Source organism: Strix aluco, chromosome 6 (assembly GCF_031877795.1).
Source record: "Strix aluco isolate bStrAlu1 chromosome 6, bStrAlu1.hap1, whole genome shotgun sequence".
NCBI classification, from domain to species: Eukaryota; Metazoa; Chordata; class Aves; order Strigiformes; family Strigidae; genus Strix; species Strix aluco.
In genome coordinates, this window is record NC_133936.1 from 614,335 (window position 1) to 631,164 (window position 16,830).

The 16,830-nt window shown below is 38.8% G+C and overlaps 1 protein-coding gene across 10 annotated transcripts in view; it reads right to left on the reverse strand.

Moving 5' to 3' along the window:
• Nucleotides 1–16,830, reverse strand: part of TANC1 (tetratricopeptide repeat, ankyrin repeat and coiled-coil containing 1) — an 88,224-nt gene that overhangs the window by 55,121 nt on the left and 16,273 nt on the right. For 4 of the 10 annotated variants that reach the window (XM_074828388.1, XM_074828390.1, XM_074828387.1 and 1 more), the window contains one exon: nt 8,168–8,242. The exons of 3 other annotated variants lie outside the window; for them this stretch is intronic. In XM_074828388.1, the coding sequence (XP_074684489.1) occupies nt 8,168–8,228 (61 nt within the window). In that variant the 5' untranslated portion in view covers nt 8,229–8,242. Of the gene's footprint in view, nt 1–2,794; nt 2,816–4,708; nt 4,789–8,167; nt 8,243–16,830 lie in introns of those variants that run through there. 3 more of the 10 variants (XM_074828392.1, XM_074828394.1, XM_074828395.1) reach the window with 3 other exon arrangements.

Consider the following 16,830-nt stretch of genomic DNA (forward strand, 5'->3'; position numbering starts at 1 on the left):
AAAGGTGAGCTTAAGAGGTGTAATTCCTTTGCTGTTTTAGAGCAAGCATAATGGTCTGAGTTGAGATGGAATTAAATCACACTGACACGGGGAGCAGGCAAGAGATTGCAATGACAATAACTATTGCCTGGTTATTTTGTTAGCTGCTTCATATGAGGCTTCTGTTCTCTTCACACCAAGTGCCCCACAACACCTCTGTGAAAACTGCCGAGTTTTGAAAAGCAGCACAGTTAGCAAACTGTACCAACCTCAACGCACACACAGCGCTATGAAAAGACAGACTGTCTCTGCAAACAGGGATATCCAACAGTCAGACGTGCTTATACGTTACTACTGACGGTCTTATTAAACTTTATTCTGATTCGCAGGATGTGTTTCATCCTAACAAATGTTAAGAAAAGATGAGAATTTACAGACCAGTTCAGAAGGAAATTATGAGTGGGAAAAAGAAATTAACGTTGCATGGCATGAGGAAAGCCATACAGCTGGAAAGCACTTTCCAGAACGAGGCATCACTACATTAAAGTAGTAAGAAACTTTTTAAGGATTACCAACAACAGTGGGCTTGGTATTTTAAAAACCAGTTTTCTTCTATGTTCCATTCCCATCCTATTTTTCAACAGAATTGACAGGCAACTGTAGACAGAACTCTGTAGCATGGTTCAGTGGCTATGTATACGGTGCTTTATTTTAATTGCAAAACACTAATAATTGCCCTTTAAAGGATCTGTGTCTTTCAAAATTAAAATGCTTCTCTGTGTGTGTACTTGTACGTACACAGGCAGCCCAACCTGGTGAGAAGGCAATCCAGGAGGAGCCAAGTACCTGGCCTTTCCAGTCAGGATGACCACTCACACTACACCAACACCGAGCAGGAGCTGAAGAAAAACTCACGTTAAGTGATGCAGTTCATCAGCCAGCCTTCTGGGATAAGGAAACAGGCCTCTGCCATGTAAAATACATGCATTAGGGAAGATCAACATTTAATTCTTTTGCTCTCAGGACTCTGGAGAGACCAGAAAAAGGGAGAAACTAGCCTGGAATGGATGGAAAATTCATTATGGCCTGAGTAAGAGAAGTAATGAAGTGCATTGAGTCAGAAACAAACCAAGTAAAGATCAGAATAAAAGCTCCAAATGGACAGTCTTTGCCAACTATGCTCGTATTTGACATTATTTGCTCACTTTCTGGCATTTATTTCTGAACTCTGGATTACTTTTTCAGTACACAAAATACTAGTGTTCTCTTGTAGCGCTTACTTAAAAAACCAACCAATTTTTAAAGAAAACAGTGATAAATAGAGGTTATTAGGACCACTGAAATAATTTCTATTCATCTGTTTCAAGGGCAGGATTTTTTTTTTTTTTCTCATTTATATGTACATGGGATATATCACTGGAATTAGCTTCTGGGAAAAGACATTCAACCACATTAACTACTCCCTGCTCAGCAAAAAAAAAATAGTTTAACATCTTAAATAACTGTCAACAGCCACAGAAAGTGGGCAAAGCAACACAGAATAATCAAAAACAGCTCCATATTTTAAGCATGAAACAATGCTTCTTCTGTTGCAAGATATTTTTAGAGTAACAACACAAAGTTACACTGAAGCTTGAAAGTACTCCAGTACAAGTTCAATGTTCTAGCTAGTGGATGTGTACTTTATGCACCACAAAGTCCCTTTGCACTTAAAATTCAAAGCCTAATATCATAAAGAGCTTGGACAGAAAAAGCCAGCTTAATTTGCACATTTAGTTTTAATATGCAAACTTATTTTATTTAATGATTTCAAGCTTTTCAATTTGCCAGAAGTGGATCTAAAGCTCCTGATGCTCTCATCTTGGTTACAAGTGTATTAGTCAGACAGAAATGTTTTAACAAGACATAATGCAAGAAGGGTGGGGGTCAAATATGCATTTAACTAAACAAGTGCAGCTGAGAGTCGAACCATTACTGCTACAGGGAAATAACTCCGAAAAGACTTAATTTTAAAATAATGATCAAGTAGTGGGTCCCAATAAGAGATCAGGCCTTCTTGCATAGCAACTTCACTTCTATCTTAAAATAGCAATTTAGTTGCCATTAGCCAAAAAAAAATTGTGTCAGTGAATTTAAGCACATTTATGTTTATCAAAGTGCTGTGCTAGTGCTAATAGTAAAAGGAGAAAGAAAAACTAGAATGGCAGAACATCATACAAACGATCACAGCTCATGCATTTGAAAGCCATTTTATTTTTCAAAAAGAATACTAAGTATAATCTCAATCTTAATTGTACCTGTATAAAATGTTGATAAAGAGCAAGGCATACAACTAAGAGTATGCCAATCTATAGCAGAACATAATGAAGAACCAAAAGCATCCATTCTATCCTAACATTCAAAAGCTTTTTACACTCCTATTTAGGTCAAAGCTACTTATATAAAGATACTGGAATACAAGAAGAAGGAAAACCAAAGGAAACTAAGTCTCAAAACAGTATTGCAAAAACTTAAGTCTGATCTACAGGAGAATCAAACAAGATCCAAGAAGAACTTACTAATAGGAACTTTTTTGTAGCCCAAATTAAAAAAATCTGAATATGAAGACAATCACTGAAAGTACAATGCACACGAATACATAAGCACTTCAATGCCTTTTATTTCATCATCCACAAATCAAAACCACTGATCTCATTTCTCCGGATTCTCTACCTTTTTTTTTGTTGACATAATAATTTATTCCTTGTTATTTGAGCACCACAAGAATGTCTAACAAGCCTCTAAGCTGGAAAACCTAAAAGTCCCAACTACTTACCACATTAATTTCTACTGAAATCAACGAAGTTTTCATGCATACTGTGTACTACATTTCATGTTAAACTTCTGATGGGATTTAGTGCAGGAAGAACACTGCAAACTAAGCACAATACTTCCATTATTCGTGTTCCTTCAGGCCTGATATTGGGTCAACAGAACGACAATGCTCATGCTACTAAAAAGCCATCTGAAATAACTGAGCATGTTTTGTAGAAATTTAATATACAGGATTTTCTTTTCAAGTTGAAATACATTACAAGTATTTTATATTGAATGGTCTTTTGCTTAGTAAAAAAAAAAAAGCAGATAAGCAGATTCCCAGAATGCAAGCAAGTTGCTGGCTTTAGGATAGTTAAAGAAAACAAACATAATTATATGCTGCAAAGCAGCTGGCAGCATATAAAACCAACAGGAAATACTAATACAAATCTATCTCTGAAGCATTTTCAAGCATTTATGAATGAGTAGCTGAGTAGAACTTCTACTAAACCAATCATAATTAAAAAGTATTTTTTATGTATATTCTGAAATTTATTATTTATATTCTTTACACTATCACCTCATCACGAACACAGAAAAGACTTGTAGGTAACCCTGCAGAACTTGAGTTTGAACAGCCGTCTTCTGGCTCTGATTTTTTGAATTGTGACACCAAGATATGAAGTTTCAGCGCTATATTAAAGTAAAAAAGGTCAGCTCCTTCCAGAATTTAAGAACCTCAACAAAAGAAACTGGAAAACATACAATCCACAATCAACGATGAAAACAACACAGGAGAGCAGAAAGAAATTTCCAAGGCAGTTAGAAAGAAACACAGGGTAAAAATAAAGACAAAGAGATGAGCTTATCTTAAATCTAGAAAATAAAGTCCATTAACAAAACAAAGGCAAAAGGCAAAGAGTAAGAAAAGAAAATGGGTGCCCAGTGAGAGCTACACTAACAGACTTCCAATCAAAAAGACTAGATCTTCTGCTTCCTACTAAAAAGACACCTAAGGAATCTTTAAAGGACTTGGAACTCCTTCAGAATTTAAGGAGATAATATTTATTTGATGATAATAACCTGACAAAGAAGAGAAAACACCAAATCTTTACTTTGTTTCTGAGACCAAATGAAAACCTTGAGAAACAAAGGGAAACTGAGAGAGCAACTGCTGTACGTTTCCAGATCGGTGTACATGGGATGATATAAAACCACTGATTACTTTCCAGGACACAAAAATTAATGTTCTTATTTCCCTCTTCCTGCTTGGTTCCAAACATTCAAAAAATAGTTTTCCGTTACTTTGATGTGACAGGTGCAGATTGTGGGTTTTTCCCCCTCAAGTTCTGTCCTTTACCAAGTATGTAGATCACTTTAATGGAAGGAAGGGAGACAAGACAAAACAAAATCAATTCACAGATACTTATTTCCATACAACAGAAACAACTATGTCTGAGGGGGTACAAAGACAGGTTTGCATCACATTGCAGAAGACCTGAAAAAAAAGATGGATGGAGAAAAAGTTGGATGCCCGGGTCAAAAAATTGGCTTGTTTGAAATTCTGTTCTTTGGCACATCAGTTTACCTAAATACAATAGCAACTACCTTGTCTTCAGATCCACATTTAGAAGTAAGTTTAGTAAGTATTGTTTTGGAAAGTTGTTCTTTGCCTGAAGGACGTGCTGTCAGCACTGCTCTCACCCATCTTCAGGTATGTTTGCACATACTGATACTCAATCACGTATGTAATTACGTATGTGCGTGTTTAAACACACAAATTTTGCTTCATTTAGATTTTGCCTAATCCTACAACAGTCACCTACCTATCAGTGCCTCCCAGCCACATCTAAATAAACCCATTTTAGTAAAACAACTGTAGAAGAAAGAATTATTACTGCAGCGACCGCAGGACCTGAGCCCAGCTACGTACCGCTAGCATACTGCTACTGGAGCAGGCGGAGGTGCCGTTTTTCCAGCCAAAAGTGAGATTCCCACATGACAGTCTTCCCCCTGATCAGGGCAGAAGTTATATAAAGACCTTCAACCAGTCTTTAGCACAGCACTTCAGTCTCTCCCAAAAGCATCAGCATTAGTTCCTGCAATCTTCAAGATAACCCTGAATTTAAAAAGTTATTAAAAATTATAATTAACATATTCAGCAGCTAGATTTCAAAAATGTTATGCACAGCTTCAGCTCTTATGTCAGGGCAAATGAGCAAATTCTAACATTAAAATCCATACAAGCTATTTTTAAAAAAAGTCCTAATTTCTTTTTGTTCTTTAACCCTTTTACATACTTTTTAATACTACAGTTGTGACTTCAGTGCAGGAGCAAAAAACCCATTCCTATTTGCCCTGGTTCCGCAAGGCCAACAGATGTAAAACCAATAAGATATAGTTAATGCACAAACAGGAAGTTCTATTCAGTAAAACAGGAATCATCCCACTCAGATTTGAATTACACAGACTTCCAGGCGTTCCTTTTATGCACAAGGAAACCCGTGGGACAGCAGGGTTACTTCAGTTTAGGAATAAGCTACTGCAGTTTGGCCTAAACCTCTTCCACCGTGGACTTCAGCCATAGTGAGACAATCACAAGTGGCTACCGGAGTTACGTGCAGGCGTTGCTGCTGCCAGCTGCAATTCAACACCTCAGCGTCCCTCCTCTGCCCACCGAGAGGCAAAGTGTGACAGATTTATCAGGCACCTCCGCAGAAGCCTGCGAGCACCTTCCTACCTCAGCTCTGACATGGCTATGGCAGCTGAAGAGTTTACTACCTGCTAGCTGTTCAGCATTAATCCTAAACTGGGTCGGTATTAAAAACAGATCACAGAAGTCTTCCTGATGGGGTTCAGTTTGGCACTACTGAGCTGTGCTCTCTTGTCTACTTCTTGTTACATTCTGAAGCTCTGAAAAACCTGAAAACTTTTTCAAAACTTTGTCAGCAAAAAAGTTGAATCTATGTGCCCACAAAGCTGAAAGAAGCATCTACATTTACTACTGTACTACTCTTGTAAATGGTGGCTAGGGTGGGTGTGTTCACACTGTCTCTCAGGTCAGCTTCCATCATCAGCACACATTTTCACTCTCTTCACAGTTCTTTAGAGAGTAGTAAATTTTAAGAGCTGTTGTTGTTATTAAGGACCTGAAGGGCCATGAAATGGGACAACTGTACAATTAAAAGAATTTCCATTTCTCATTGTCTCATTAAGGACCAGGGACAAGAGTGAACAAAAAATAAGCTCTACAAAGACCAATGTTCTTTGCCTTGCTTCACATCTTCTCTAAAAGCTGAGAAATGCCTTCACAGCTGGAAGAACTCAAAGGTCCTTTGGAACAAAAAAAAAAAACTATTAAACTGAACACAACTTTATAGGAAGTCCTGAATGTAACACAGAATGGAATGCACACATTTCTCTTCAAACTTTTCACAACATCTTCAAATACAAAATAAGCTAAAATCTCTGGAATCCACTGTATGAATTAATTACTTCCTTTTAAAAAGCAGTTCCTGCGCTCCTCCTTACTCTGTCTTTCACCAGCCAGGCATTTATCACCGATTTTTCCCAAAACTTGGTTTCCATAACGTTCAATTCATACATGAAACTCTAGAGCTTTGCTTAAAAGACAAAACAAAAAACCCAAACCAAAAAAACTCCCACACTCCAACACTCCCCTTGGTGTTCAGAAATACAGCAGCATTGTATTTGTAAAAACAAAGGGAGAAAATCCTTTCTTTTGCACACATTAATCCAGACAGATGTGATGAGATCCTAAAATAAAAATAATATGTGTTTTCTGACCTAAAGGAAAAAGGCTTTTCAAGCTTCAGATTTTAATCAAAGCCTGGTCAAAGCTCCATTCCAAACAGCCTGATTTTCCTTTTGAGCTTAAACCAATTTCCATCTAGCATTTTAAGGAAAAATGTACCACTGAAAGCCTCACCACAGGAATCTTTAACCCACTATGTTTAAACAACTCCAGCTGGTAACTTCAAGTCAGCAGTACATACAAAATTAACAGGATGCCTCTTGTCTTGCTCTGTGATCACTTCTGTGCACCTTTGATCTAGTGTCAGTGTTTTTTCTTTCCAGGATAGCTCTCATCGTTCAGTCACTTAGAAAGAAACCGTGGTAGAGTACAAACTTCAGAAGGCCACAAGAATTTCCTGAAGAACATGCTACCTGCCAGATGAACACAGAACTGCTTTTTGCAAGAGAACACTTAAAATACCCTCCCTTGGAGGACTCAGTATAACTCAGTACAGCTTTAAAAGCTGCGATGCAAGATATGTGTATAACTGGCTTATCAAAATTGGACTGCATTGTTTTAAAGGTTCTGACTAACGTGAATGTGGCTGTCTATACTACATTCTGTACTTAACACACTAAAGGAATATTTGGGTTTACATTTTTTATTCTGGGAGTAATAAATTTGTGTTGCCAAAGAGCATAAATTTACAGATAAATTAGGATCTAACTCATCAGAAAATCAGATGTGTTAGTCTACATTAACAGTTTGAAGTTAAAAATTTAACTGTGAAGAAAAGGCAACTGTCACTCAGGTCTATCAGCTTTCCAGGCACTGCAGCAAGACCTTGGCATGCCCCACACAGGGCAGGCAGGTGTAATACTCGGCCACCAACACTTGCACTTCTGTCACTACCATCCCTTCCCAAAGGGTGCTGCCGGGCCTTCTCTGCCCTCAAAAAAGGCAGTTAAGAGTCCTGAGTTACCCTTCTTCCTGAAAGGTAATACAGGTGAGTAGTGGCCTACTAAATTTATGATTAATAGTAAAATAAGCTGTATTTTTTGAAAGTAAAATTTGATTAATTTTACCTTCAAAAATGTCTGTAGTTAAAGCAAAAATGAGAACATAACTTTGATAACCATCTTAAAAACTTTTCACTAAATTTATTTTTAATAATTTTTTTCTAAATACATTAATAATAAAAATTCTATCACCCATAACACATAATGGTTTTTTTAAAAATAAGTAGTTTAAAGTATATTTCAGTAGTTCCGGGTTCTGAACCTCTGGTCTCGTGTTTAGGCTGGCAGGACAATGCACGCAGCCTGCTCTCAGCATTTCTATGGCAGGAACCAAGAGCAAGCTGCCTCATTCGTCCTTCCCAGCAGCGATTCTGGACCAGGGCGCTGGATGCACCCTCCAGGAAGCTGCAGACCCTCTACTGGTGGTACTGGTGCCCTGCATGTCAGCAGAGAAGTGGGGCTGGTGGCCTGCAGACCTCCCTGCAGCTGGCCACTGCAACAGGATGCACCCGCTGCCCTGAAAGTGGGCATCGCTGCTGCAACAGAATACATTTAATTGCTGGATTTATAATGCACAACTCAGCTACGTTACAAAATATTTTATTAATAGTCATACCTGAGTCTTTCTTGTTCCCTTTTCCACCCTCTCGGCTCTTTTTTAAAACTGCCTTTAACATTTTAAATGTTGCTCCTAAAGGATAACAGAAAGAAACAAAAATAAATGCAACATTAATAATATCCATTCACACAAATCCAAACACAATAAAGACAGGCTCAATACAAATAAAACAGTGAGGTAATCAGAAGAAACGTTCCAGTAGTTACATTTATTTTTTACGATGTAGCTTAGTTAAGCAAAGTGCTGATGCATAAGGAATGTTTTAATACTTGCACTAAGCAATTAAAGTTCACTGTCTTCTTATACAGAAAAATAATACAGCATTCTCCACATTCCACATATAATTAAGGTTATAAGGCTAAGCCTGTGTAAGTTACTGTAAGACACTCCGGTGAAAATAAAGCAGAATTAAGGTCTAACTCCTGAGCGGAGTTCATCACGCAGCCAGGGGAGCAGATAACACGTTTGAAACCTGCTATGGGGCTGGAGACTCCAAACGGCAGGAGCGTAAGCAGATGGGTGACAACGGGACGCAGTGTCACCCCACAACTGTCCTTACCTGTACACAGTGCATGGCCAGCCAGCACAGAAAATGTTGAACAAATTCCCTACATCACTGTCCTGCTACGTATATGCCTACGTGCCCATGGACCCATGCCAGAGCGCACACGCGTTTCTGTCTTCCATATCTCAACTCTAACAATCAACTTCAAGTGAGCAGCAGTTGCAGATTTCAGAGGTTTATTAATTACAAGAAAAAGAATATTTGGGATGTAAACCTGGAAGACCGTTGTTTCAGGTAACTATCTTCAGCTACAAAGCAAGGAAAATGGAATGAAAGGAATTATGAAGAGCACTTCTTTCTCAAAAAGCTTTCTGGAGCATCTATAAATTCTAATTTCCTTTGTTTTCTCTATTGAAAAATTCCAAAGATATCTCATTTTAGAAAACTTGCAGTACAGAATATGCAACAAGGGGGGGTGGGGGGCGTAATCTGACTATGTTGGTTTATGTAATGGATTACCCTAAAAACCATATGAGATCAACAGGAAAAGCAAAAATCTTCCATCCAAAAAACATGGATTCTTCAGAAAGTTCACTTACTATGAAATAGAACAGAAACAGAAAAATCAGAACAACAGAGTTCTTAAGCTTTCTGAATAACTGAAGCACATACAACTAATACTAATTGGAAAACTGGAAGGTTTCTAGAGCCTGAACTGTATTCCACGCACAAATCCCCGGGTCGGTTCCACACAGGTACGGCTGTGCACACACACACAGCCAGGCAACATTTGGAGCAAGCTGTACCAAGGAGTTACACTCCTTAGTATCCCACACCACAGGGTGAGCAGGCAGCCAACGCGCCATCTTCTGTGCTCTGCATCTCAGGGGACGTACCCGCTAAGGATTACACACAGGGAAAAAAAGACATTCTGCTAATACTATCTCTCTGCAAACTACAGGAGTGAAACAAGTCCTATAGTATTTTCAGGTGTTTCCCAAAGAATGTAACTAAGCAGCCCTCTCCAGTTTCAGCATTAAAAAAAATTGAAAAAGCCCACAAAAACACCCCCAAAATTGAATCATGTAACTGAAAAATTGAATAAACTAAAAGGAAGCAAATTATTATTATTTATGGAATACAAACTGTAAATAAATTTCTGAAGATAAGCATCACTATACTACACTAGAACGTTGAATGCCAATTGGGAAGAATGAAGCGATTTTTCAAACATATACTCTATGTGCCTATAGTATCAGTGACTCGGCATCAGTCCTATTCCAGTCAAAGGCTATGTGCCAGCTCTCAACACATCTGTCCACCAGTGCAGAAAAGGCTGGATTGAAATAACATGGTTAATGACACCCCCCCGAACAATGCTTGATTTTTTGGAAATGAGAAAATAGCTCCTAAAATTCAACCACAAGATCATGAGAAGGAAAAACTAAATGTAACATGAGGAAATGCTCTTCCTTCCTCACTTGTCTGGATGAGCTAGATACAGAGACAATCCGCAACAGCAGAGGATCTTCTGAGATTAACAAACAGCACCGACAACTAGAAAAAGAAGTTTAAAATGGAACAACCTGAACCAAAATTTAACTGCAGCCCTGGTTACTTCCTTTGAAATACCATACACTTCATGTTGCCCAACAGCCAGTTACTGGGGGGATGAGAAAGACAGCCAAGAACTGCATCTCCACTCTCACTCATCACATGTGTTCCCCAACTGTTTCCCCTTCCCCAGCACTCAGGCTTTCTAGCTCTGCAAAGGAAAAAAGCAGCACTTCTGCCTTACACAACAGCTTCCGTGAAGAGCAGTAACAAGGGAAACCGACAAGCTGCATCCTCAGGTATGCTGTTAGAAAAAAAGGAAGAGTGACTTTTCTGAGAGACTAGGACACGATCAGCTGGAACCAGCCCATCTGACAGTAGGAGAAAATAAACCACTTACAAAATTGTATGAAGACCAACACTGCCTTTAAAACAAAGGAAGTCCTCACTGCACTCTGTCTGGGGCTAACGAGGCCTCTGGAGGAGCCTGTGTCCCACTGTGGGCACCACGACTCAGATCTGGGCCAGGCGGAGGGAGTGGAGAAGGCAATGCCAGAGATCAGCATCAAGACATTGCAACTTAAGGCTGTTTAATTTTAAGAGCAGACGACTTGAGGAGAGACCTAACTACGTTAGCCTGTTCTGTATTTTAAGACCGTTACACAAAAGGGAACAATCATCCTATATATCAACTCTTGATAGACCAAGTACTATGTGTCTGCTTTGCAGCAGACAAAATTTAGCTTAGACACCAAGAAAAAAACCTTCCTAGCAGTATGGACAACAAACTACAGGAAAACTGCCAGCCCAAGGGAAAGAGCAGAATATTTATCTCCGAAACAGACATATGCAAGAAAAAAATACACACAACTGGTTATGGCTGGAGTAAGACGTGTTAGGCTGAGGATGAAAGATCCAGACAAGTTAAGGTATTTCATGTGCATGACACAGGTGTCAGCTGATGGGGACAAAACCACAAGACAAGCCACAAACCTCACAAACTTCTGCTTCAAGCATAAAAAGAGATTGTAAACTTCAAAGCTTATTTTTCTTCCAATTCTATCAAAAGCTGTTTAATAATGAAGATTTTTCAGATGTATCAGATCCACAAGCTGGAGGATGTACTGAGCATTTCAAAAGCCCTTCCCACACCTGTTTTCTGTGGTGTCAGACTTCAGCCAGGGGGAACAGGCAGGTTACAAAAAGGTTCATCAGAAAGCTGTAACCAGTTATCAAATAGCTAGTTATGAAACTGCAGGTAAGAAGGAAAAAAGCACTAAAAAAAGGGTTCAAACTCTAAAGATTTAAGCAGCTTTCCTTTCTTTAACAACTGGTATCACTTACAGAAATTTAGTGCATGAGGAAGAATATAGTTTTTTGATTAAATAGAGTCTGGGGGTGTTTTGAGAAAGAGTCATGTGAACACTTTATTTTTTGGAAATCAAATCCATCTTCAAACAGGATTAACAAATCAAGAACCTAAGAATATCTTCCACAGTTTTGAACAAGTATGAGGGAAGAGTGACTTTACATTAAAGATTATGTATAAAAGCATTATTTGAATTATTACAGATATTCTAATGTTACAGACAGCTAGCTTTCCTCTATCCCTATAAAATATTGGCCTTTATTAGGTATGGAAAAAGGTATTTCAAAATATTACTTCTTGTAACAGCACAGGATTAAAATTTTCAGATTAAACAAAAAAGTCTTATACATACATAAATAACTCCAACTGTGAGAGCAAGCATCAAAAAATTAGGAAATTAGTTATTTAAAGGCTAGACCATGCAATCCAAATTTGTGCTTCTTTTGTGCATAAACTGTGCTAGAAACTTTAATTCTGTAAGAATGTCCTGCCCACCCAGCAGGTGCACAGGATGTCCACACACAAACCAAACCCTTGTTTGTACACAGGGCACTGGCTGGGGCCCAGGAAAGCCCCTTCTCTTCCTGGCTCTCCCACAAGGTCCCTGTGACACACAGCAGCTAAAGACTGCTCAATCACCTTAAACATATTTTTCCCGCAATCTGAGTGATTCACCTCCCAAGTTCATGCAGCATTCTTTCAGAGCAGCTTTCTCCTTGTGCAGATCACGTAGGCTGCGCTGGCCGCAAGGGCACACACATCCAGTGTGCGCTGCATGTACTTTGGCTGTACAAAGTAATTAAAGCGCTATAGCGAATGTTCTTTGCCCAAGCACCAGGCTGCTTTGATGTTTTCTGAATCGCACAACTGTGTGAAGTACAGTCCTGTTACAGGACAGCTGTGATCTACATCTCATACCTAGCAGCCACCCTCTTAGAAGTCTTCATTGTTATTTCTTCCAGCAACCAGTACTCTCCAGCTCCATTGTTCTCTTTCCCATGCTCTTGATCACCATTTTAAAAAGGATCTTTCTAGTTTTAGTACAAAAGTCTTAAAAAAAAAAATAAAAAAATCTGAAAACAACTATTCTCACTCATCTCAAATCCTTCCAGCCACTTCACACTATAACATACTGGTCCATGTAGGAGTCTGGAACTAACACAGACTTTGTGCTTCATACTCAGGCATTGGTCATTTGTTCCAGAAACCTAGATAGAAAAAACTTCACCTTGTAATATTAAAATCTGAAGGTCTTACATTCTTTGGAAACCATTTTTATATGTAATTAGACAGTTCCTTAAAATGAAAATTTTCTCAGCTCATCTTAGTACATTGCAATTGAGGTAATTGTACTCAAGGGTACTGTAGCTTTTAATGTTACTAGCAGGCATTCACAGGTTGTTAGAGCATTTAGTGAAGAAAACAGTGTTCAACCATAAAATTCAAAGCTGAAACAGAATGCATATGCAGAAGAATGGGAAATCTAATTATAGCTACAGAGACATTCTTAATTTGGTATTCCCTAACTTCTCCTTGGCTTTGAAACATTAATGTTTCCTCTAAAATTATTCAGTGTTGTATATTGTTGGTATGTTGTAGGATAAATTTTACTTACAAGCATATTAAAATCTCTTGAGTCTTGCAGAACGATAGCGACTTTATTAAAATTCAGCTGGTATCACCACATGAACAAGGAAGAAATACTTGACCTGAAGTCTTGCTGAAGTTCAGAGAGCATCTCTCATCTGCCCCTATAGAGACAACTGGATGCATTTTTAATTTTTTTTTTCCAAAAGTGATACAGCTTAGTGGTGTAATGCAACCAGAACCAAAAATACAAGAGGGTCATTATGAAAGAGCTTGGTTTCACAGAGCTGATCATGGGTGGGGAGACTACTGCAAGTGAAGACAATCACACTGTTGCAAGAGAACTGGATCTTTCTTAAGGAAAGTATGGTAATAAACACACCATTTACAGGATCTTGAACAAGTGCAGTGCTACAAGAAACCCTCCTCTGTAGCAGCTCAAAGAGAGAAGAAATGTGAGCTTAAAAAAAGTCAAGTGAAAAAAATAATGGGTGTTAAGAGGAATCGATGCACCAGGCACAAACTGTAACACAGGAGGGTCCCTCTGAACATCAGGGCTCCCTTCTCATGTGAGGGTGGCCAAGCACTGGCTCAGGTTGCCCAAGCACTGGAGCAGGTTGCCCAAGCAGGCTGTGGAGCCTCCCTCCTGGAAGTAGTCAAGCGCCATCCGGACATGGTCCTGCGCAGCCAGCTCTAGATAACCCTTCTTGAGCTGGGGGCCTGGACAAGGTGACTTCCCGTGGTCCTTTCCAACCTCAGCCACCCTGTGATTAATGAAGATGCTAAGCAGGATGAAACTCAGTATTGATCCCTGGGATCAATACACCACTAGTTACCGGCCTTCAACTAGACCTGGTGACACTGCCCACGCGCACTTCGCACCATGCCATCGGTGCTACACTGCTTTGAGTCTGCCCGTCCCACAGGCCAATACATGGCACATGCTGCTTTTAGGGGGTAACCCCCACTCAGAAGAAGAGAAATTCATCTCACATACTGAGGGAGAGTCATGGGAACAGCAGGAAATGCAACTGTCAGTCTCTTAGGTTGGTTCATGTATGTTCCCTTTCTCCAGCACATCTCACCTTGGATCAGACTCCTAGAGAGGCAGTAAGCAGCCAGCTCAAGGGGCTCTGTCTCTGAAGAAAACCTCAGGCACAGACCATAATAAAAACACTGCAGAAGGCAGCTGCACTGTAGTAGAAAGTGCATTCTAACTCACTCACTCTTCCTTTAAATGGCATATGCCTCCCAGTACTACAAGAGCTAAAAATTCTAATTGACGGATTCCAAAAGGAAAGAAAAACAACTCTAAGCATTTTTTCTAAACACATAGACAAACATCCTCTCCCAGATAAGCCTCTAAGCTAAGACAGTGAAGAAAATAAAAGTCCCAATGTATTTATTACACCCTGCTTTTTAAATAAAAATATTTTTTTTTCTTTTCCATACAAAAAACATATGCCATGTTAGAAAGTCTGCATTATGCAACAGTAGGATCTGGAGCTGTAATGAATTTCAGAATCTGAGAATGATATTCTACATATATAGCTAGAACAGAGTAGCAATTAAAAAAAAAAAAGAACACTTGAAAACCTGCATAATATGTTTAACTTTCTTCTTATTTTTCAAACACGACAAGTATAAATTTTTGATTAACCAGAACAGAAAGGCTTGATATAGAACTGAAATTTTACAGCATATGTCATCCCTATTCTTAGGATATAAGTAGGGGGTAGTAAGAGATCAAATAAAAGGAATCAAGGTCAATTCCACCCTAGATTTTCTCTTTTTGGAATTGAGGCCAACTTCCCTACTGCGCATCCAATTCTACCAGGATCTATTCCGATACAGAACAGAAATGGTATGCGAGATGGTTGCTTATTCAGACACATTAAGTGTAGATAGAAAAGTTGCCTATTACCTGGAAGCAAAGTCCATTTTCCTCCTCCTCCCTTACAAAATGATATGCAAAAATGAAAGATAACTGCTTTCAAAGAAATTCACCTTTCAATATCTCAATTATACTCCAGGAGAGACCTAACCAATAAAGGTTCTGAACAGGAGAGCAAACACAGTGACAGTTATTGTTCATTTGCAAGCTGAAAGGTGCAAAAAAAGAAAAACTCTTCTTAAGTCATTTGAAAGCCGACACCTTGGTTACTTTACAACATCATTCAAATTCCACAAAGGTGTGTAGGTGAGCTATTTAGGAAATGAACCAAACACTACAGCTTAGAAACACTGATTAGAAATAAAGTGTGTTATTTTTAAAAAACCAAACTTTTCTGTATATACTGTGAAGCTTCCTGACACATATCCAAAAGCATTTCAGCTTCAGCTAAAAAATTTCTTCATACCCATCTTTCACACGTCAAGAGCGATCAAACTGAACAGCAGTACTGTACATCTGTATTTCTTCATCCCTTGAAACAGACCTGGGATATTGCATCTTCTTTTGTTTTAAAGATATTTGTATTAATAGGGTATTTTCCAGTAATGCTGGCATCTTGTCTTTTCTAAGTATATTGTATTTCCTCATTCTCCACAACTAAGCTTAAATAAAATTATTCACTGACTAAGATTTCAGAAACACTTTCAGCTACTGCAATTGTTTTGCTTTGGTAAACAATACAGGTTTAGATTTTCTTGGTTCCAATTCTTAAATTCTGACCTGAAACCACCTGTTTGTTGTTTGGCCAGGTTGGTTTGTTTGTTTTTTAAAAAGATTTGAAGGTCTTTTAAAAATATTATCATTCCAGTTTTTAAAACAGATACCAGACGTGGACTTGTTATCCAAGGGTTGATATTAATAATGTCACATATAAAGGAAAATACCTCGACACTCGTTTGCTTCAGCTGTCAAAGATCATGTTAGCCACGTACAAAACTGGATCCCCCACCCCAGTTCACGTCAAATACATTTTAAAACGGGTGCTGCCCTCCCACCAGTTCAACTGTTTGTCTTTAGATACACAAGAATTTCATACAATTGCCTCATGCTCAGAGCATGAAGGGAAGGGACGGAAAGTCCCTTGATTTGAGAATTTGTATCATCAGCTTTTTTCATAAATGATGGACTCCAAAGCAAGATCAGGTTTATAAATACAAATGCTAGGTTATGTAAGGAGTTCAGAGCACAGACAGACACAACAGTTTACTTCATTCCTAAGCTTTTATTATTAAGTACTTCACTACCTAGGGAATCCCCTCTGAAAAGCAAAAAGCAAAAAAATATCTCCACATTTTCACTCTGCCTGTGAGCCTCCCTTAAAACTCAGCAACTTTCTTGTGTGAGAGTATTTCCCTGCTATAGCTACTGCAGAAAGATACTAACACCAGTCACACAACGCCTCACTGCTTTTGTTCGCATTCCTAACTTCTGTTCCACCTTCCCCACAGGTCTGCAGCAGGCACATTTACACCTTACCTGTCAGAGTGGGTTATTTTCAGAGATCTATGCACAACAGTTCATCACTTCTGGAGAGGTCAAATAAACTAATCCTACCTGGCATGTAACCACCTGAGCCAATGCCCCTGAACTCCACATTTACCTGCTTCCCAAGTTGTGTTGTTCACTCCCTCCGTATTTAAATCCCCCAAACCAGTTAGCATATATCCACAAAGAAATAAAGGGTGGAACAT